Source organism: Carlito syrichta, unplaced genomic scaffold (genome assembly GCF_000164805.1).
Source record: "Carlito syrichta isolate Samal-C Ts95f unplaced genomic scaffold, Tarsius_syrichta-2.0.1 Scaffold308133, whole genome shotgun sequence".
NCBI classification, from domain to species: Eukaryota; Metazoa; Chordata; class Mammalia; order Primates; family Tarsiidae; genus Carlito; species Carlito syrichta.
In genome coordinates this window covers 425,244-442,297 of record NW_007252229.1, presented here as the reverse complement: position 1 = coordinate 442,297, position 17,054 = coordinate 425,244, and the positions used below count along the sequence as shown (strand labels likewise).

Sequence of the window (17,054 nt, the reverse complement as noted above, 5' to 3'; positions counted from 1 at the left end):
AGAACTGTTAGTTGATTTCACCATTTCTCTGAAAGACTTTTAGCTCAGAGATTTTTGACTGGAATTGAAAGCTATTGGAGTACTGAAAGAATGGGAGAAGTACCAAGCTCATTTTGCCAAGATTAACTGATATTATATTCACTTTACAAATGGAAACTAAAGCTATCAACTAAATAACTAACCACTAGATTGAGATGATGATGATTATTTTTTACTTGCATCTGGTTTCTAGGCATTGGTGAACTCATAGACACTAATTGTAGGATTTTGACCTGTAATAAAAATTTTAGGCTGATGTTCAAGATGTGTAGAAGGATTTTAGAGGACTGATGAACACTAAGATGGTTGGAAGTTTGGGGGCATATATGAGTTTGTGGGTTTATAGTCTTCATCTTTTCCTCAAAAGAGTCACTAAAGGAGAGATCAAAGACAAAAGAACACTATAATAACAAGTCATATCTCAGTTATTTCTTTGGTAAAATTGGAAGCTAATTTTAAAACACTGCCTAAAATTTTTAGTAAGCTTTTAACCACATGAGGATCAAAAACAGACATCCATAAGTGTATGATACCCTTCATATATACAAATAAATGAATCTATATATATTCATATTCTTACTTCTCTCTCCTCCACCCACTTCCAAGAGTAGAAAATAAAACAACAACAATGTTAAAAGCATGCAACATAAATCCACTTACCGGAGTCCATAGAGAACTGTTCCATCAGGATGCAGTCGGATCATCCGATTTTTCACTGTGACCCCATGCACAAACGATTTCTTGTCATTCAGAAAGTAGGTGTCTGGTACCCAGAGTTGGTCAGCTACCCTATTGTCTAGGGTGAGGTTTAGTGGAATTCCAGAATAAGAAAGCCTTTTGTCTTTCCAAGACTGCTGGAAATACATGGTGAGTGTATAATCCTGTAAAATAAAGAAAACCAAAAAAATTTTTACTATCATTATCATGTAAGACCTTTTGTTAAAAACCTGATAACATGTATTATTGTGGACGCCCAGAGACCCAATTTCTTAATGTCTCCTAAGAGTTTACATTTTAATATACTGAAATTTGTACCCCCAAGTATAAGGTAACCAATAGGTTAAAAGCACCAGAGCAATATCTGAATGTATACACAATCATTTCCACCATTATAGAGCAAATACGCTTAATTGAATTTTAAGGCTTGAAGTTAAGGTGAGGAAGGTGATAAAGAGAAGTTGTACAAAGAGATCCATGTTCACAAAAATTCACCTCTGGATATTATACTTACAGTTCTATTTTTGAGAGCAATGTTTGATAAATAATAACTAAAAATGGATGCCCTTAAAAGGAGAAGGTGCTTTTCAAACTACAGATGATTTTTGAATGAATACTTCTCTGTTTGACTCATAAAGATTGTCAATGACCACTATTGGGTCTTTCTAGTGAATTGCAACTTATCTACAGGTCCTGAAAAGTAGTTCTGAAGCACATATGAATAAGGGTGCATATTTCACCTGAAGACTGACATCAGTGGTAGAACTACTGAACGATGTCTGTCTTATGTCATTCCTGCTTTGTTTCAGGAGTTGAGTTCAGAATTGGATTTGTAGTTAGGGTTTGTTTCCTCACCTTCTGCAAAACATACTGAGGGTATCTCCTTGCACTCTTCTTTCTATTCAGGATTCCCCTGGAAGTTAGAGGCAGGAGGATTGGGCTCAATACAAATGGATCAGACTACCAGGGAGGGATGATGATAACTGTCTTCATACTTTAGTTGTCTGTTTTTTTAAAAAAAACTCTATTAATACAAAGCAATGCCTATTCCAAGAAAATGAATGGACAGCAGTAAAAAACTCATCCAGATATAATAAAATCAGAAGGTTCACTTTTTCTAAGACATGTATTTGTCAATAGTGACTCTATGAATGTCTTAGTGCCCACTAAGAAAACACTGTAATTGCACAGTACTTGTGCACTGCCATTGTGGCATATGCCATGAGTTGAAAACATAGACTCAAGCCGGGCTCGGTGGCTCAGCCTGTAATCCCGCGCCTTTGGGAGGCTGAGGTGAGTGGATTGCCTGAGCCCGCGGGTTCGAGACCCGCCTGGGCAGTGAGACCTCATCTCTACAATAAATCAAAAAATCAGCCGGGCGTGGTAGCGCATGCCTGTAATTCCAGCTACTTGGAAGGCTGAGGCGGAAGGATCGCCGGAGCCCAGCAGGCGAGATTGTGGTGGCCGGGAGCGGCCACTGCACTCCAGTCTGGGCGACAGAGTGAGACTCCAACTCAAAAAAAAAAAAAAAAAAAGAAAACATAGACTCAGATCTTACTTTATGGCTGGGCAAACTGGGCTTCATACAGACCTCCGAGTGGATAGTATCATAAAGATAAAATTGTATCAATTCTGGATAATGAATTCCAGTGTCTTTTAGCCATGGTGTTCAAGAACATTTATGCTGTTTACTCAGAACCATCATGCAGTAGTTTTAAGTTATTCTTTCTTGTTCAATGGCAAGAATATGCACACTTCACTATTAATCATGAGACCCTTTGTAAAGGTCTAAAACCTCCTTCCACCTTACCCTCATACATTCCAAAAAAAAAAAAAAAAAACACGCATGTTTATTGCAGCACTATTCACAATAGCAAAAACATGGAACCAACTGTGCTGCCCATGGAAAGGGGACTGGATAAAAAAATGTGGTACATAAACATGATGGAATACTACGCAGCCATAAATAAGGACAAAAAAATGAACTTCGCAGCAACTTGGATGGACTTAGAGTCTATAATACTGAGTGAGGTAACACAGAAACAAAGAACTGAGTACCATATGTTCTCACTCATAAGTGGCCTTTAACAATTATCATAATACTGTAAGGAAGGGATTGGCAGTAGTGGGAAACTCCCAGGGAGGGACACACCTCATCAACAAGGGTATCTGCATAATGAACATTGTATAGCTAACCCTGAATTGTACCCTATTTTTTAAGATTAAAAAAAAGTAAAAAAAAAAAAGAACATGCAGGGTTACCTACAATTCTCTTTTCAGTTACTGTCTTTCTTATTTGCATCCCTAAGTTCTTAACATCATGCCTTTTGGGGAGAAAATAAATTGGGCAGATGAATATGAGTCTTAGATACCTAAGCAGCTTATTTCTAAGCTGTACCATAGGTAAATCTATGTAATCTTGAGCAACTAACACAATGGCTTATATCTCAGATGCTGCATTTCTAAAATTTAAAAATTGCCTTTTACCGGCTTACTGTTGAGAAAATGAAGGTTATGGTACTTTAGAAACAATTACATGCTAAATAATTGTAATATATTACCTTCAACATTGCTAATTGCCATGTACATATCAGTATCATATTTCCATATACTTGGAATGTACATATTCATTTTCATAAGCATTGTTGTTTTTATAGAAATGTTTATGAAATAACTTGTAGGCAGATGGAGAGGTTGGCTATAAAAATAGGCAATCATCTGCAATCAATTCTAAGTCTTGGAATTGGACTTTTAATTACAATTCAGCCAGTATAAGAAAATTAATAATTAGCCAGAATCATAGTGTTGTACTTTACCATGGTGATCGCACAGTTAACAATGGAATCTGGTTTTAGTGCTTAGACCCATACTCAGATCCATGACTATCCAAATCTCATAAGACCTTGTGGCTAAAGCCTTGCTGTGCAATTCCCAATAAAGCTTTAATGTGTGATAGGGAAAACACATCACTGTAAAACAAAAAGCATCATCTAAAAAATTGATAAGAGAATACATTTTGCCACAACAAAGAAGTATGTGAGGTAATACATATGCTAATTAGCTTTATTTAGCCATTCTACAAGGTATTCATATTTCAAAGCATCATGTTGTACACAATAACTATATATAATTTTTATTTGTCAATTTTATGACAAAATAATACTATCATAATAGATACTATAATTAAAATGTTAGTTTGTGGTAAGCAAACAGTAAAAAGTAAAAGGAGAAAATCATATAAAGATGGGTAATCCCTGTTTAGATTTTGTGGGTGTGTGTTTGTGTAGACTTTCTTCCCTCCCTGTTTAAAAACTGTTTTGCTTTCTGTAAAGAAAGAACTATATGCCATGTGGTGAGATCTTTGCTCTACTCAACTCATTGTTTTCAATAAATATTGAAAAAAAAGATGTCATAGTTCTAAATTAAAGCAATAATATACCCAATTTGCAATAAAAAATTATCAAGTGAAAATGTACACATGGACTGGGCATGGTGGCTTACACCTATAATCCCAGCAATTTGGGAGGCCAAGGTAGGAGGATTGCTTGAGCCCAGGAGTTCAAGACCAGCCTGTAGCATAAGGAGACACAATCTCTATAGAAAATTAGAAATTAGCTGGGCACGGTGGTGTGCGACTGTCATCCTGGCCACTCAGGAGGTTGAGCTCAGGAGTTGGAGGCTACACTGGCTGTGATCATGCTGCTGCACTCTAGCCTGGGCAACAGAGTGAGATCCTGTCTCTAAAAATAAAACTAAAAAAATGTACACATACTAGTATGTCATTTCTGGGAGTGGGTGAGGTGAGGTAATCCCCCTTCACACCAGTTCCTTTTATGCACTTCTGGGGTTAGTGGCCCAACTAGGAGCAGATTCCATGAAAAGTGAGAATCCATATTCTCACTTCACAGGAAATTGATAACCTTGATAAAAGATAATCATCATTGTGGTGGTAATCATGAACATTGTGAAAAAATCTACAATACAGCCATCTCTCATTGCTCTACTGTCTATGTAATAGCACACACAGGATGGCAGGCCTTTTCTCCCATGGAGGCCTCAGGCTCTGTGCTTCTCAGGACCTTCTGATGTCTGTTAGCACACCTTGTTCTTATAGCAACCTTGTGAAATAGATGATTCACTGTGAAATCATCTATGATTTATATGTCAGATAAACTACTTACTGTATTTTAAATACATTATTTTTTCCTATCTGCACCTTAATATAAATGTTAACAGTGACTTCCTTTAGATGAATCCTATTTTTAGATGAGAAAGAAAGGCTTAAAACTGCGGTATTTTGATCTCCCTAATGTCAAATTTTCTATTAATTTTATATTTTTCCATAGTGCAAGCATTCCAGAGAGAACAGGAACTTTTATAGAAAAAAAATAATAAATAAAAAAGAATATTCTTTGGCCAAGAGCATTAAAATCAATTTTCTTTCAGGTGTATTTACAAGTGTTCAACCAGCTTCCTCAAGTGTATAAGCTATTCCTTTAGAGGAAGTGTGACATGTTTAGAAACTATGGGCCATAGGGGATTCATTGACACCGAAGTAAATTAATGAGTTAATGGATATGAGATCGCAAATGAAATTAGTCAGGCTAATTCAGGCGTGAGATAATCTGATTCATTGAGGAAAAGGAAGCTAGATGATATAAATCAGTAGTGCTCAGTGAAACATAAAAATAACATGTTTTTTAAATTCAAAAAAATAAAGTTATAGGACAAGAAAGTAATTATATTAACTAAAAGTCATTATTTTGAAGAATAAAGGTCACATTCTTCTTAGATCTGCATTTTTAAACTCAACATGATTTTTGCCTCCCTTCTACACCCAGGATACATTTAGTTGTGTCTCAAGACAGAGTTGGTTGCCACAACTGGAAATAATGGTAATTGTGCAACTGATATTCGTGAGTAAGGGCCAGGGATGCATCTTAACTTACTACAATACACAGTATAACTCCCCACAACAAAGAAAAATTATCTGGTTCAAAATGTCAATAGTGTTAAGGTTGAGAAATCCTGTATTAGATGAATGTATATATATATTTTTTGTATCAGGGACTCACTCTGTAGCCCAGGCTGGAGTGCAGTGACACAATCACAGCTCACAGCCGTCTTGACCTCCTGGGTTCCTAGGTTCAAGTGATCCTTACACCTCAGCTCCTGAGTAGCTGAGACTACAGGCATGTGCCACTATGACCAGCTATTTTTTTTTTGTAGAGATGAGGTCTCGTTATGTTGCCCACACTAGTATTGAACTCCTCAGCTGAAGCAATTCTCCCACCTCAGCCTCCAGAGTGCTGGAATTACAGACATGACCACTGCACTCAGCCTAATATTCTTCTTTTTAGTATTGGTACAATATTCAAAATCTTTTACCATTAATTATCACAAAAAATGTTTATTCAGAACTTTTAATATATTCCTCAAAACTTTGTGGTAAGACATACTGAAATAAGATGATTTGTAAATTTCCATTTTACTGTAAGAAAGCCTTTGATAAAAATCTATTAATGATCTAACACTGGAACAGGATGAAATAGTTGATATGCTGTAGGCAAATATATTGAGGTATGCATCTTACCAGAATGAGCTCTAAGAAGACTTCACAGGGGGCTAGGAAAGTGAGGGTCCCTTATTTACTGCCTTCATGGTCTGCGCACGTTAGCAAAGAGACAATATGTTTGCTTTAGCATCTCATAAGAAGGCATCCACTGGAAAAGATAGCGTAAGCAATCCCTCCTTATCTAACTATTCTCAACAAAGGTTTTGCTGAACCAAAGCTCTTGCTGCTCACATTTATATTTTATCTTTCATTGATTTTAATGTAATTGTAAGAGGTTCCAAGCACAAATCCTTGTGCCCTGTAAAATATTCATGCCAGTTTAGTTGAGTTGTGAGATCTGCTCTTTGCAAGGCTTAGGCTGCCTCCCCCCGAAAGACTGATCACAGCAGAGACACACATCAATGCCTACTGCTTCTCCAGTTCTGCCATGAGGGAGACTGCCATGCCTATGGCCCCTGTAGACTGTGCCTGGCCACGTTCTCTGTCACATGACCCTGCCACCCTGCAGTTTGGGAATGGAGGGTAGATACCTTATTCAAGAGCAGTTGATTCACAGGCAGGCAATCCACTTTTTGCCTGGCTCAAAAAGTTGAGATGGGCCCATAAGAGTCCCCTCTAGGGATATGGTATTGGTGAAAGAATGTGAGGCAAGAGCTGTGGGACCATGCACAAAGGCCAGGACATTGAATTAAGGCTGCACTGCTACAATGAGGTTATGAGAGAGGAGAGACTATGAATAAAAAGAGGAAATCAGCCTGTAAAGAAAGAAAGGAAATGGAGAAAAATGCAGAAAATAGCCAGAAGAGGCAGAGTTCATTGTTAGAGAATCAATGACCAAGTTCATGAAGACTTCATGTTCCTACTTCTTATTCTCCTGGGGTCTGGTCATGTCCCACACTTTAGCTCCCTAAAATCTCTCTTTGTATCATTACACCAAGTCCTACGTTCCTTGTTTTAATTTGATTCCCTCTTTACTTTCTCTAGACAGAAAAGACAGTAGTAAAGATGCTGATCAACAAAGTTATCAGTCTCGTAACCAATCATAAATATATATCAAAGGCCAAAGGAGACTTCAAACAATTATCTGGCCCATTTCCCTGAATTCAAAAAAGGAAGGTTTTATGAAGAATCCTAGACTTAGAAATGTCAAATGACTTTTTAAAAGGCAGACATATTTGGATTTGGTTTAGGTTTTGTTTACTCACCAGGAGAGTAAGGAAGAGAGTAAATATATATTTACCTTGTATCCAAACAATTCCATATTAAACACAACAAAAATTACCAAGAAAACTGACCTGGAGACTCAATGCATATGCTGGTAAGAAGTAACACTTCTTACAAAAATAGGGAAGAAAACTCATAACTCATAATCTCACAAACACAGGGTTTAGTGAAAAATGGCCTGATAAATAAATCAATTTAAACTGTAATTTCAATGAACAACAAAACACTTGTTTCCAATGGAACCCCCTGTCTCAATGAATGCTTTGTGTATCAATGTCACCATTAAGTACATTCTGAAACAGAAATTTCTCATTGTATCTTCCAGATTTGTTGTTAGTTTCTAATCTTTTATCTTTACATCATTTTTACATTATCTAGTGTTATGTGAAGTATTAATATATGTTTATTGATGGTTGGGCACAGTGGTCTATGCTTGCAATCTAGATAGATAGATTTCTTTGAGTTGGAGTCTCACTCTGCTGCCCAGACGGAGTGTAGTGGCATGCTCACAGCCACCTCAGCATCAACCTGCTCTGGTACTCTGGTGATCCTTCCGCCTCAGCCTTCCAAGTAGCCAGAACTACAGGCACGAGCTACCAAGCCAGGCTAATTTTTCAAAAAATATTTTTAAAAACTTAGCCAGGGGTAGTGGTACATGCCCATAGTCCCAGCTACTTGAGAGGCTGAGGCTGGAGGTTTGCCTGAGCCCAGGAGGTGGAGGCTGCAGTGAGCTATGATCATACCAGAGTACTTCAGTCTGGGTAACAGATTGAGAGCTTGTCTCTAAAATTTTTTAAAGGATGTGCTTGTTGTACTTATCCCTTAGCCATGCTTTGTTCCGGTAACTTTAAAATACATACTTCTTCATTACCAGTGTTGCCAAAGTCTATATTTTTATTTATTATTGATTTTTCTCAGCAGCTGTAGGCTAGTGTGTGCCTCAGGGAACAAAATCTTCTTTTACCGTTGTCTCATCCTAAATAGACCCAGTTGGTTTATCCATCTATAAAGTTAGACCTTTTGTCAGTCTCGTGTTCTGAATAATTTTAGAATTAATCAACCCAGTGAGTGAAGAAAAACACTTAGAGCTATGGTTCTATACCAAATGAGAGTCATCTAAAAAAAAAAAATCACCTGGGGTACATTATATAACATGCAGGGCATATATAGCACTGGCATGCCAACGAGACTATGCAGTTGGATTTTAAAAAATGAACTGCATGAGTCTCACTATACACAACTCTAGGACCACGTTAATATAGTACAAAGTTTTTAGCATTTGTCATCAAATATTTATTCTTGAAACTATAAAGACCCATTTTTGTTATAAATGTAAATGCCTTTTTTTAGGCCATGAATCCAATTTCTTAAAATGGATATGATAAAATTTAAGTTTCACTCAGTGACAATCTAAATGTCTGATATTCTGAGATCTAAAAAATCAGAAGCTTAAATAATTTGAGTTGTTTTCATCGTGAGAGACTGTAAAATACTGGGCCTGAGGTAGGGAACATTTTCTAGAAGCTTCTGAGTCAAAAGATCTTTAGGTTATTAGAATGACCAATTCATTCTGTCAACTGTTAATGGTTGTTTACTATATTTTAAAAATTGCATAATGCAAGAGGCTGAGAAGAAAAAGTTGAATAATATACATTCCTTCTCAGTTCTTCCATCAGCTCAGAAACCAGCTCCCCACATGAAGTTCCTTTCACTTCAAACACTTCAGAGAACACAGGGTGGTTCTACTTTTCTTCATTGGCATTTGCCTAATAAAGGAGGCAAGATTATTGAGTAGGAGGATATCAGTTTAACAAGCTCTTGCATTAGCCTAGAGAATATATAAGTCAGGGTTGACTTAACACAGCACTGAAGGGGAGGTGAAGGAGAGGAAAAAAACGTGTGGGATATTGAAGGCTGCACTTGGTGACGTTTTGATATGGGAGGCTAGGAGGAAGGTGAGATCAAACATAGCCATGGGGTTTCTGACCCGGTTAGGTAAATCGATGATGATAAGAAGAGTTGAAGATTGGGAGTTGAAGATGACTAGCTCATTTCAGATGGGTTTGTGTTATGGGTGGCAGTGGCACATGCACACAGAGGTGCCGAGTGAGTAGTTGTGGTCAAAACATAGGAAGACAGGGCTCAGGGAGAAATGTAGCTATGAGTCATGAGTGAGAGATGAAGTCATGGGAACGAATCAGCTCACCATGGAGACAGTGTCAGGTGAGAAGAGGATAGAGCCCCTGGGAAATTTGGCTCCAGGATTAGTCACTCACTCTTTTGAGCTCCCACAACACTCTTCTACTTTGATGGTAGCACTTATCTATTGTTTTGAAATTATTTCTCAGTCCCACTAGATGCTGGGTTCCTCAAGGACAGAAGTTTACAATCTGGGCTTTAATGGATAGTAGATGATCGAATGTGTGAGTGAAATGTGAAGTATTACTGTGGGTTTGAGGCAGCCAACATCAGCACTAAGTATGTTAGGCCTGAGTCTTCTCATTGCATTCCAGTTTTCTGAAAAATTGCATAACATAAAATTAGACACCATACATGAGGACTTTCAGATAACTAAAATAATTGATAATCCAGAATTTCTATTCTCTAGCAACTCAAGATTAATGGGTTTATAATTCTGGCTGACATAGGGAATTGATAAATTTCTGGGAGATGACAAGAGCATATGGCATTAAAAATAACTTAGAAGAATGAATTAATAATGACTTTATACAAAATTTTAATGTGTATATTTTGAGATATATCAAAGGATATTTTATTGATAGTTCCAGCAATTAGCAATTACTCTCATTAGTTTGAAAATATAAGGCTATTTATACTGAAGCTTTAAGAACGGATCTCTATCCAGTGAAACTTTGAGGCTCATTTTCAAGTAAGTCAATATTCAAAACAGCCAAATATTCAGTACTCAAAAATGGTAGGATAGGAAATGGAGGAGAAATGAAAAATAACCTATCTAGGTACAATGTGCACTAATAGGGGTGTTAGGTACACTTAGAGCCAAGATTTTTTCACCACTATACCAAGCCAAAAACCATTCATATCCCTAAAGCTATTAAAATACAGAAAATTACATTTAAAAACAACTAAACATTGAATTGGTGATTGATTCATCAAATGAATGATTCATAAACTTCACTCACATAAAAAGAACAAACACACACATAATGTCATATGACACACAAGAGTTTTTCCTAAGTTCATTAATTCTAAAGACTCATAGGCTATTGGCGTTTCCGTTTTTATCAATATCTAAGTAAGAGCAGAAATAGAATCAGATGCATGCAAGATCCAGTAGGGTACTCAGAATGTGGTAGTTTTGGCTGGCCGTCCTGAAGTGGAGTATGACTACACGACCAGAACCAATATGTGGCACGCATGGTCACCCAAGAAAGTAAGCTAGTTATGAAGCAAGCTGAACTGATAGAGGTATGTGAATCAGAATTAAATCAAGATTTCATCAAAACCCACACACCTTATAAGAGATGAAAAAAAATTCATGTATCATTTTCTAGCATGGGAAGGCAGTTTTCTCTTGTGGTTTGTGATCCTTTCATTTATATAGAGCTTATAAGGAGAAAGCTATCACTAGGATGCTAAGCTAGGTACTGTTTTATTGGAGGAGAATGAGGTTTCAAGAACTCAACTCAAGATACATAGGGTGGGAAAGAAAGGAATATTATGGGATACAGTAATATCTTTCTCAAGAATCAAGCAGCTCTGATATGTTCTAGAGCTTTTAGTCACCTTTTCAGTAAGAAATCTACTGGGCACATCTGGAAACCTTAATCTCTGACTTTCTAACAGAAAGAATAATTTTTATCAACTTATTCATCAAATTTAAAAAGATTATGGGTAATGGTTTCTTGGGGGTCCCTGAGGAGCTCTCAAAATAGAATGAGTAGCCAAATTATAATGTCAGAATGTTGACTTGATCATGTTCACCCTCTTACCCCTTCCCCTTTCTTCTGGGTACCATCCTGTATTTTTGAAAAAAACTTACTTTTCAGAGACAATTACAGTCAACACTCTGGTGACTTTCTCTTCTTCTTTCTGCCTTTTTAAAAGATAAGATCACTCTAAATACGCTGCTTTTTAATCACATGCATCATTACTTTTCACAGCTCTTTGTTCATCTGTTTACTGCTTATCACCTTCCCTCCTCCATCCTACTTTCTTTGACTAATCAATTAATAATTTTGTGAGTAACTTTTTGAATGCTTGCTCATTCTCATAAAATCATATAGGAAACACACATACACACATACATGGCTTTTGCCATTGTTTTGAAAAAATAGTATTATATTCACTTCTGTACATTTTTATTTTTTTAATTATTCAGCACATAAAAGTCTCCAACTCAGTGGGTGGAAATATAACTCATTCTACTCAATAGCTACATGGTATACTACAATATGGATGTACTGTTAATTATTCAATCATTATCCTATTAATGGTCATTGAAGTTGTTTTAGGGTTTTCTTTTATAACTAAAATAATGCTGCAATAAATCTCCCCCCTCCCCTCTCCTGTGTGTGCATATAATGGATTCTTATATCTTTTTTTGGCTTAGCTCACTTCATAGATAGCTTGACTTTCTTGGGTTGTCATGCTCACTCAAGATGCAATATAAAATAAGCACCAATATATGTGTATGTATGAGAGAGAGAGAGAGAATGCACAAGTACTAATGCTTTATTACATCTTTTGCTTTGTTGGATGCCATGCTCTGGAGCTTAATATGATAAGTGGATAAAATAAATAAAAATATACTATACATTGCTCCTTTGGTACTGTCATTTTCTAAACATTGAGCTAAGCCCAAATATGTAAAAAGAATCAAGTAAGGCCTTGAAGTCAGGTTTACAGAACCAAAGAGCTACATAAATACCCATGTTGACTATCTGCAGTGACTCAAACTCATTGTTTAAACTTTTGCTGGTCTTTGCCTGGGTCTGGCAGTTGCTGCTGGAGAGAAGGACCTTCACTTCTTTATATAATGAGATGAGAAAAAAAAAGAAAAAATTCTAGAAATGTCTTTGTGAGTGAAGAAAAACATGGTTTGTGATTTCTAAAGCCAACAATTTTGATAAACTTAATTTTCCTCTAATGTAGCTTCATAATCATCCTTACGACGTACCAAACATGTACATCTAAGTGTATTAAGGATATAGACTTGACCCAACTAGGCATGAAAACTCCTTCCAATGCCTAGGAAAACAAACTGAGCTATCAACTAAGTCTTTGGCTAAAATAGACATCCAGTATAATAATGAGATGTGACATTAGGAATCGGGAGACTTGGAATCTAATTTAAAGACTCACTGCTTATTAGTTCTGTGATCTTGGAGCAAATCTGTCAACTAGTATGAAACTCAATTTCTTTGCTTGTGTGATGGGCAGAAACACTATTAGCAAGACTGTTGGAATGATTAATTGCAATGCTGTATGTAATAGTCCTAAAAAACTTTTAAAACTCTAATTGAATAAATAAGAAAAATCAAGTAGGTTAAAACATGTAATAGAACAATGCTGTTCCTAATATATATTTTCATTCTTTTTGGCTAGATAATCAATTTTACCCAACCCCACAAATACTTAATAATGAGAACTGCCTTTTACAAATTTTTAGCTATGTGATCAGCTCTTTACTAGGTGCTTTCCATATATTATAGGATTTAAACCTTACAACCACCCTATAAAGTTGGAGATAATATCTCCCTTCTATAGATAAGATTCTAAGTTTAAGGAATGCCCAGAGTGACTCTTCTACAACATGTCAGGGCTGTGTTTTGCACTCTGGTCTGTCTGACTCTGATGTCAAAGTTCTTTTCACTGCATCACCTAACAAGCAATAATTTAAGTAGGTACCACAAACCCAACAGGTTTTCCTCCCAGGACATGGTTTTTATCTCTTGCCTAAGGCTGACGTCTGCCTTGCATTTTTATAGATGCCAATTCATCATTAACATTCAATTGCAGTGTAGACTTTTCTGTCCTCTCTGATGTTTTATCCATGAATTCTCCTTCATCAGCTGGTGATGGTAATAAATGCTGCCGCCATGTTCTTATTTGTGTACCGCTGACATCCCCATGGAATGTTAAACACAATCAATTGTTCATCACTGCCCTGGACAGCTCTTCAGATGTTAGCGGAGGGAAAGTCAACAATTTTGTTCTATGGTAATCCTCAAGGAGTACAAGGAGGAGTGGAATAAATTTCTTTTGGTAGGATGGCTTTCACTCTCAGAAGCTTGCCAAAGTATTTTACCACTTCCAAGTAAAAGCCTCATTAATCATTAGTTATGGTAGCAACTAAACTTCCTTTCTAGGAATTATTTGTAAGTGACAGTAAGATAAAAGGCAAATACCGTAAATGTGTAGAGGCCAAGGACCTCTTAATTTAGACTGTATGGGCATAACAGTATAGAATAAGTGGAGGAAAAAAAATGGTTGAGGGACTAGCACAAAGCCAGCATCATGCTGAATAACAACACTATCCTGGTCCCAGGTCAAATTCTGCCCACCCACCCTGCACACTGGTCCTCCATTTCCACTCCATTCTCAGAGAATGGGCTATCATCCATATCATTGACCAAACCAGAAATTAAGAGTCTTTCTTGACTTTTTTCCCTTTCCCACATTCCATATTAAACAAATCAACACAACCTGGCATTTCTATTTCATTAAACTTTCTTTTCGTTCTGTCTACAGTTACTACTATCTAGTTGCCTCCTTTTTTCTTACCTGATTTCTGGCTCCTAATTAGCCATCTCTTTCTAGTATTGCTTTTCCCTAATCCATTTGTTGTATGGTAGGTTAAGTGGGACTTAGATCTTTGTTAAGATTGCAGACATAACTATGTTGCTGCTAAGCTTAAATTTGCTAAAGCTCCTCAATGTTATAAGGACAAAAATACAAATTATTTGAGGGCAGATACTACCTTCCTTTATTCCTATCTTAATTTTCCTATCTTACACTTTTCCCATCTCACTGTTCCTATCTTAAATTTTGAATTTTTTCTGCTTTTACCCTCTCATTCAGTCACCTTAGTCTTTTTCTCAGTCTCTCAAAAACACCTTTTCTTCTGCTATCAAATCTTCTTGGCCTGGAACACTCATTACTCCTTTGCCTGGCTACCCCTTAATAATGCTCATCTTGGAAGCCAAACTACACCTTTTTCTTCCTTGTCAGGAGCCAGAAAGTCTGACTTTGACCCCTCCTGACTACTCCCAGATTACTCTATGGAAGAAATTGGCTGGGTGTTCTGTTTCCTCCACTGGCCTCTGAACTTCCCAAGGGCCTGTCTATCTTGTAGTATCCCAGTGCTGCGGACAGGACCTGCAGTTGAGTGAACACCCAACTACTATTTGTTGAATGAATCAACAATGGATTGGGGTTGGGAAAATCCAAAGATAGATAGCCCAGTTAAGAAACATCAAAAATTGTAATGGAGGTGAAACATGGTATCAACCTGAATGGAGGCAGAGAAAGAGGAGGCTATTTAAGAAGAGGACAGAGATAACAACAAGGAGAAGGAGTAGAATGGGTTTAAATTGGTTGCTGTGGATATGGGAGACGAAGAAAAGAATGTAAGTACTAGTGGAGGACCAAATTTTAGAAAAATGAAATGATGCATTTGGGATGAATATTAATTTGAAGTGCTTGAAGTAGAGATATAAAGGGTACCTTTACCAAGGTGTAAATGATGTCTAAGACTCACTTTTAGACTTTTTTTTTTTGCATTTTTACTGTGCTTTATACAACCACTAGGGGAGATGTATATGTTTCAAAGTTAGGCATTGGCAACAAAAGTGGCCTAGAAAAAGACATCACCCTATATAACTTACCATCCAGCCAATCAAATTCCTAATAAAATTTTGTAGTCACACTCCAAAAAATTCCTCTTTAGGATACTTAAAATGTATTAATTTAGTCACATTCTAAATATTTATATTATATAATAACTTTTCTAAAAATATTACCTTCAAGAAAAGTCATGAGGGAAACTTGGTTTGTTGAGATTGAACCTGAGGGTTTAGAAATGTGATTTTGATTTTTGGCAAGTCAAAATCACAGAAAGTGAGCTCTTTTTTCTAGTAAAAAGAGCAGCTGGACCTAGATCAATGATTCACATACTCAGTGCACATAAATGCCTCCTGGATCACGTGGACCACTGAATGTGGTCCTGAAATCTACATTTCTTGGGCGGATGCTCCCAAGGAGATTAATATGCTATTAATTTCTCATGTCATTATTTGGGAATTAATTTGAGAATGGCATGGGCATTCCATAAGGGTCCTTCAAAATCCTAAATGAGCAATGGCTATGCTTTCCATAAGCCAATGAAATCTGCTGCTGACTTCATTTATAATGTCATTTTCTATTTTATCAATTTCCACTTATACTCTCTTTCTAATGAAGCAAAAGGAATGCAAGCCTGAAAATTTATCTGATTGTTATTCTATGATAACACATTTTCATGAATACCAAAAAGAGGAAAAATGGAAAGGAAGAGAGAAAACAGAGGGGAAGAGAAAGGAGAAACTTTTATTATCTCTACTTTCTGGTACTGTGTGTTTCTCTGTCTTTTCAACTTACTTCTGACTTTTCAAATTTGGTTTTAAAACATGTAAGCTCTAGATGATATGGAAAATTGAATCTCCAGCTCAGACAGGAGTAGAAATCAAGGACTGGCAAGTAAGGTGGCCACTAAAATGATATCTGCAAAAGTCATGCAGAATTTTATTTTTGAAAAGCAGCTTGAGTTCTCTCCAATCTTCCATGTCTCATCTGCGGCTGTTTTCCCATCCTGAAGGCAGGAGAGCTTGAAGGACAAGAGACATCTATTACAGAAATGGCATTAGGAGCCTTTGGGAGGGAAAAGAAAAAAGCATTTTTCTATCTGCATGGAGCAATGTATATTTTGGTACAGTGTTAAAAATCCTCAAGCGATTTCTCTCATGTCACAAGTTTAAAGAGTTATCTATGAATGAGTCAGCCTGGGGGTTGCCATGGTAACAACTCCCATCTCTTTGGAGCCAGCCCCTCTGATGTTGCCACTGAAAAATACCTTAGTTTCAGAAGTATCCAGAGTTCCCATTGCATTTAAATATTCATTATGTTATATATGCATCCTCTGATTTCACAAGATTACCTGATTTGAAATTATTTTTAGAGATCTATAAATAGGCATTCCATGTTGTGCTCCTTTCTTCCACAAAATGAAAAAAGTTCATAAAATTCTTTCCTATGCTCATAGCACAATATTTCTCTCTCTCTCTCTCTCTCTCTCTCTCTCTCTCTCTCTCTCTCTCTCTCTCTCTCCCCCCCCCTTCTTCTCTCTCTCTTCTCCCTCCTTCTCTCCTTCTCTCTCTTCATCTTCTTTCCTGGGTGTAAGTATATATTACACATGTATGTGTATGTTAGTGTCCTTCATATTTGAATCTTTGAGCAGGATACTTGGGACAGCAATCATAAA

General features: G+C 36.8%; 1 protein-coding gene across 3 annotated transcripts in view; it reads right to left on the bottom strand.

Moving 5' to 3' along the window:
- Positions 1–17,054, bottom strand: part of GABRB1 (gamma-aminobutyric acid type A receptor beta1 subunit) — a 394,157-nt gene that overhangs the window by 257,274 nt on the left and 119,829 nt on the right. For all 3 annotated transcript variants that reach the window (XM_008065016.2, XM_008065017.2, XM_008065018.2), the window contains one exon: positions 700–920. In XM_008065016.2, the coding sequence (XP_008063207.1) occupies positions 700–920 (221 nt within the window). The remainder of the gene's footprint in view (positions 1–699; positions 921–17,054) is intronic.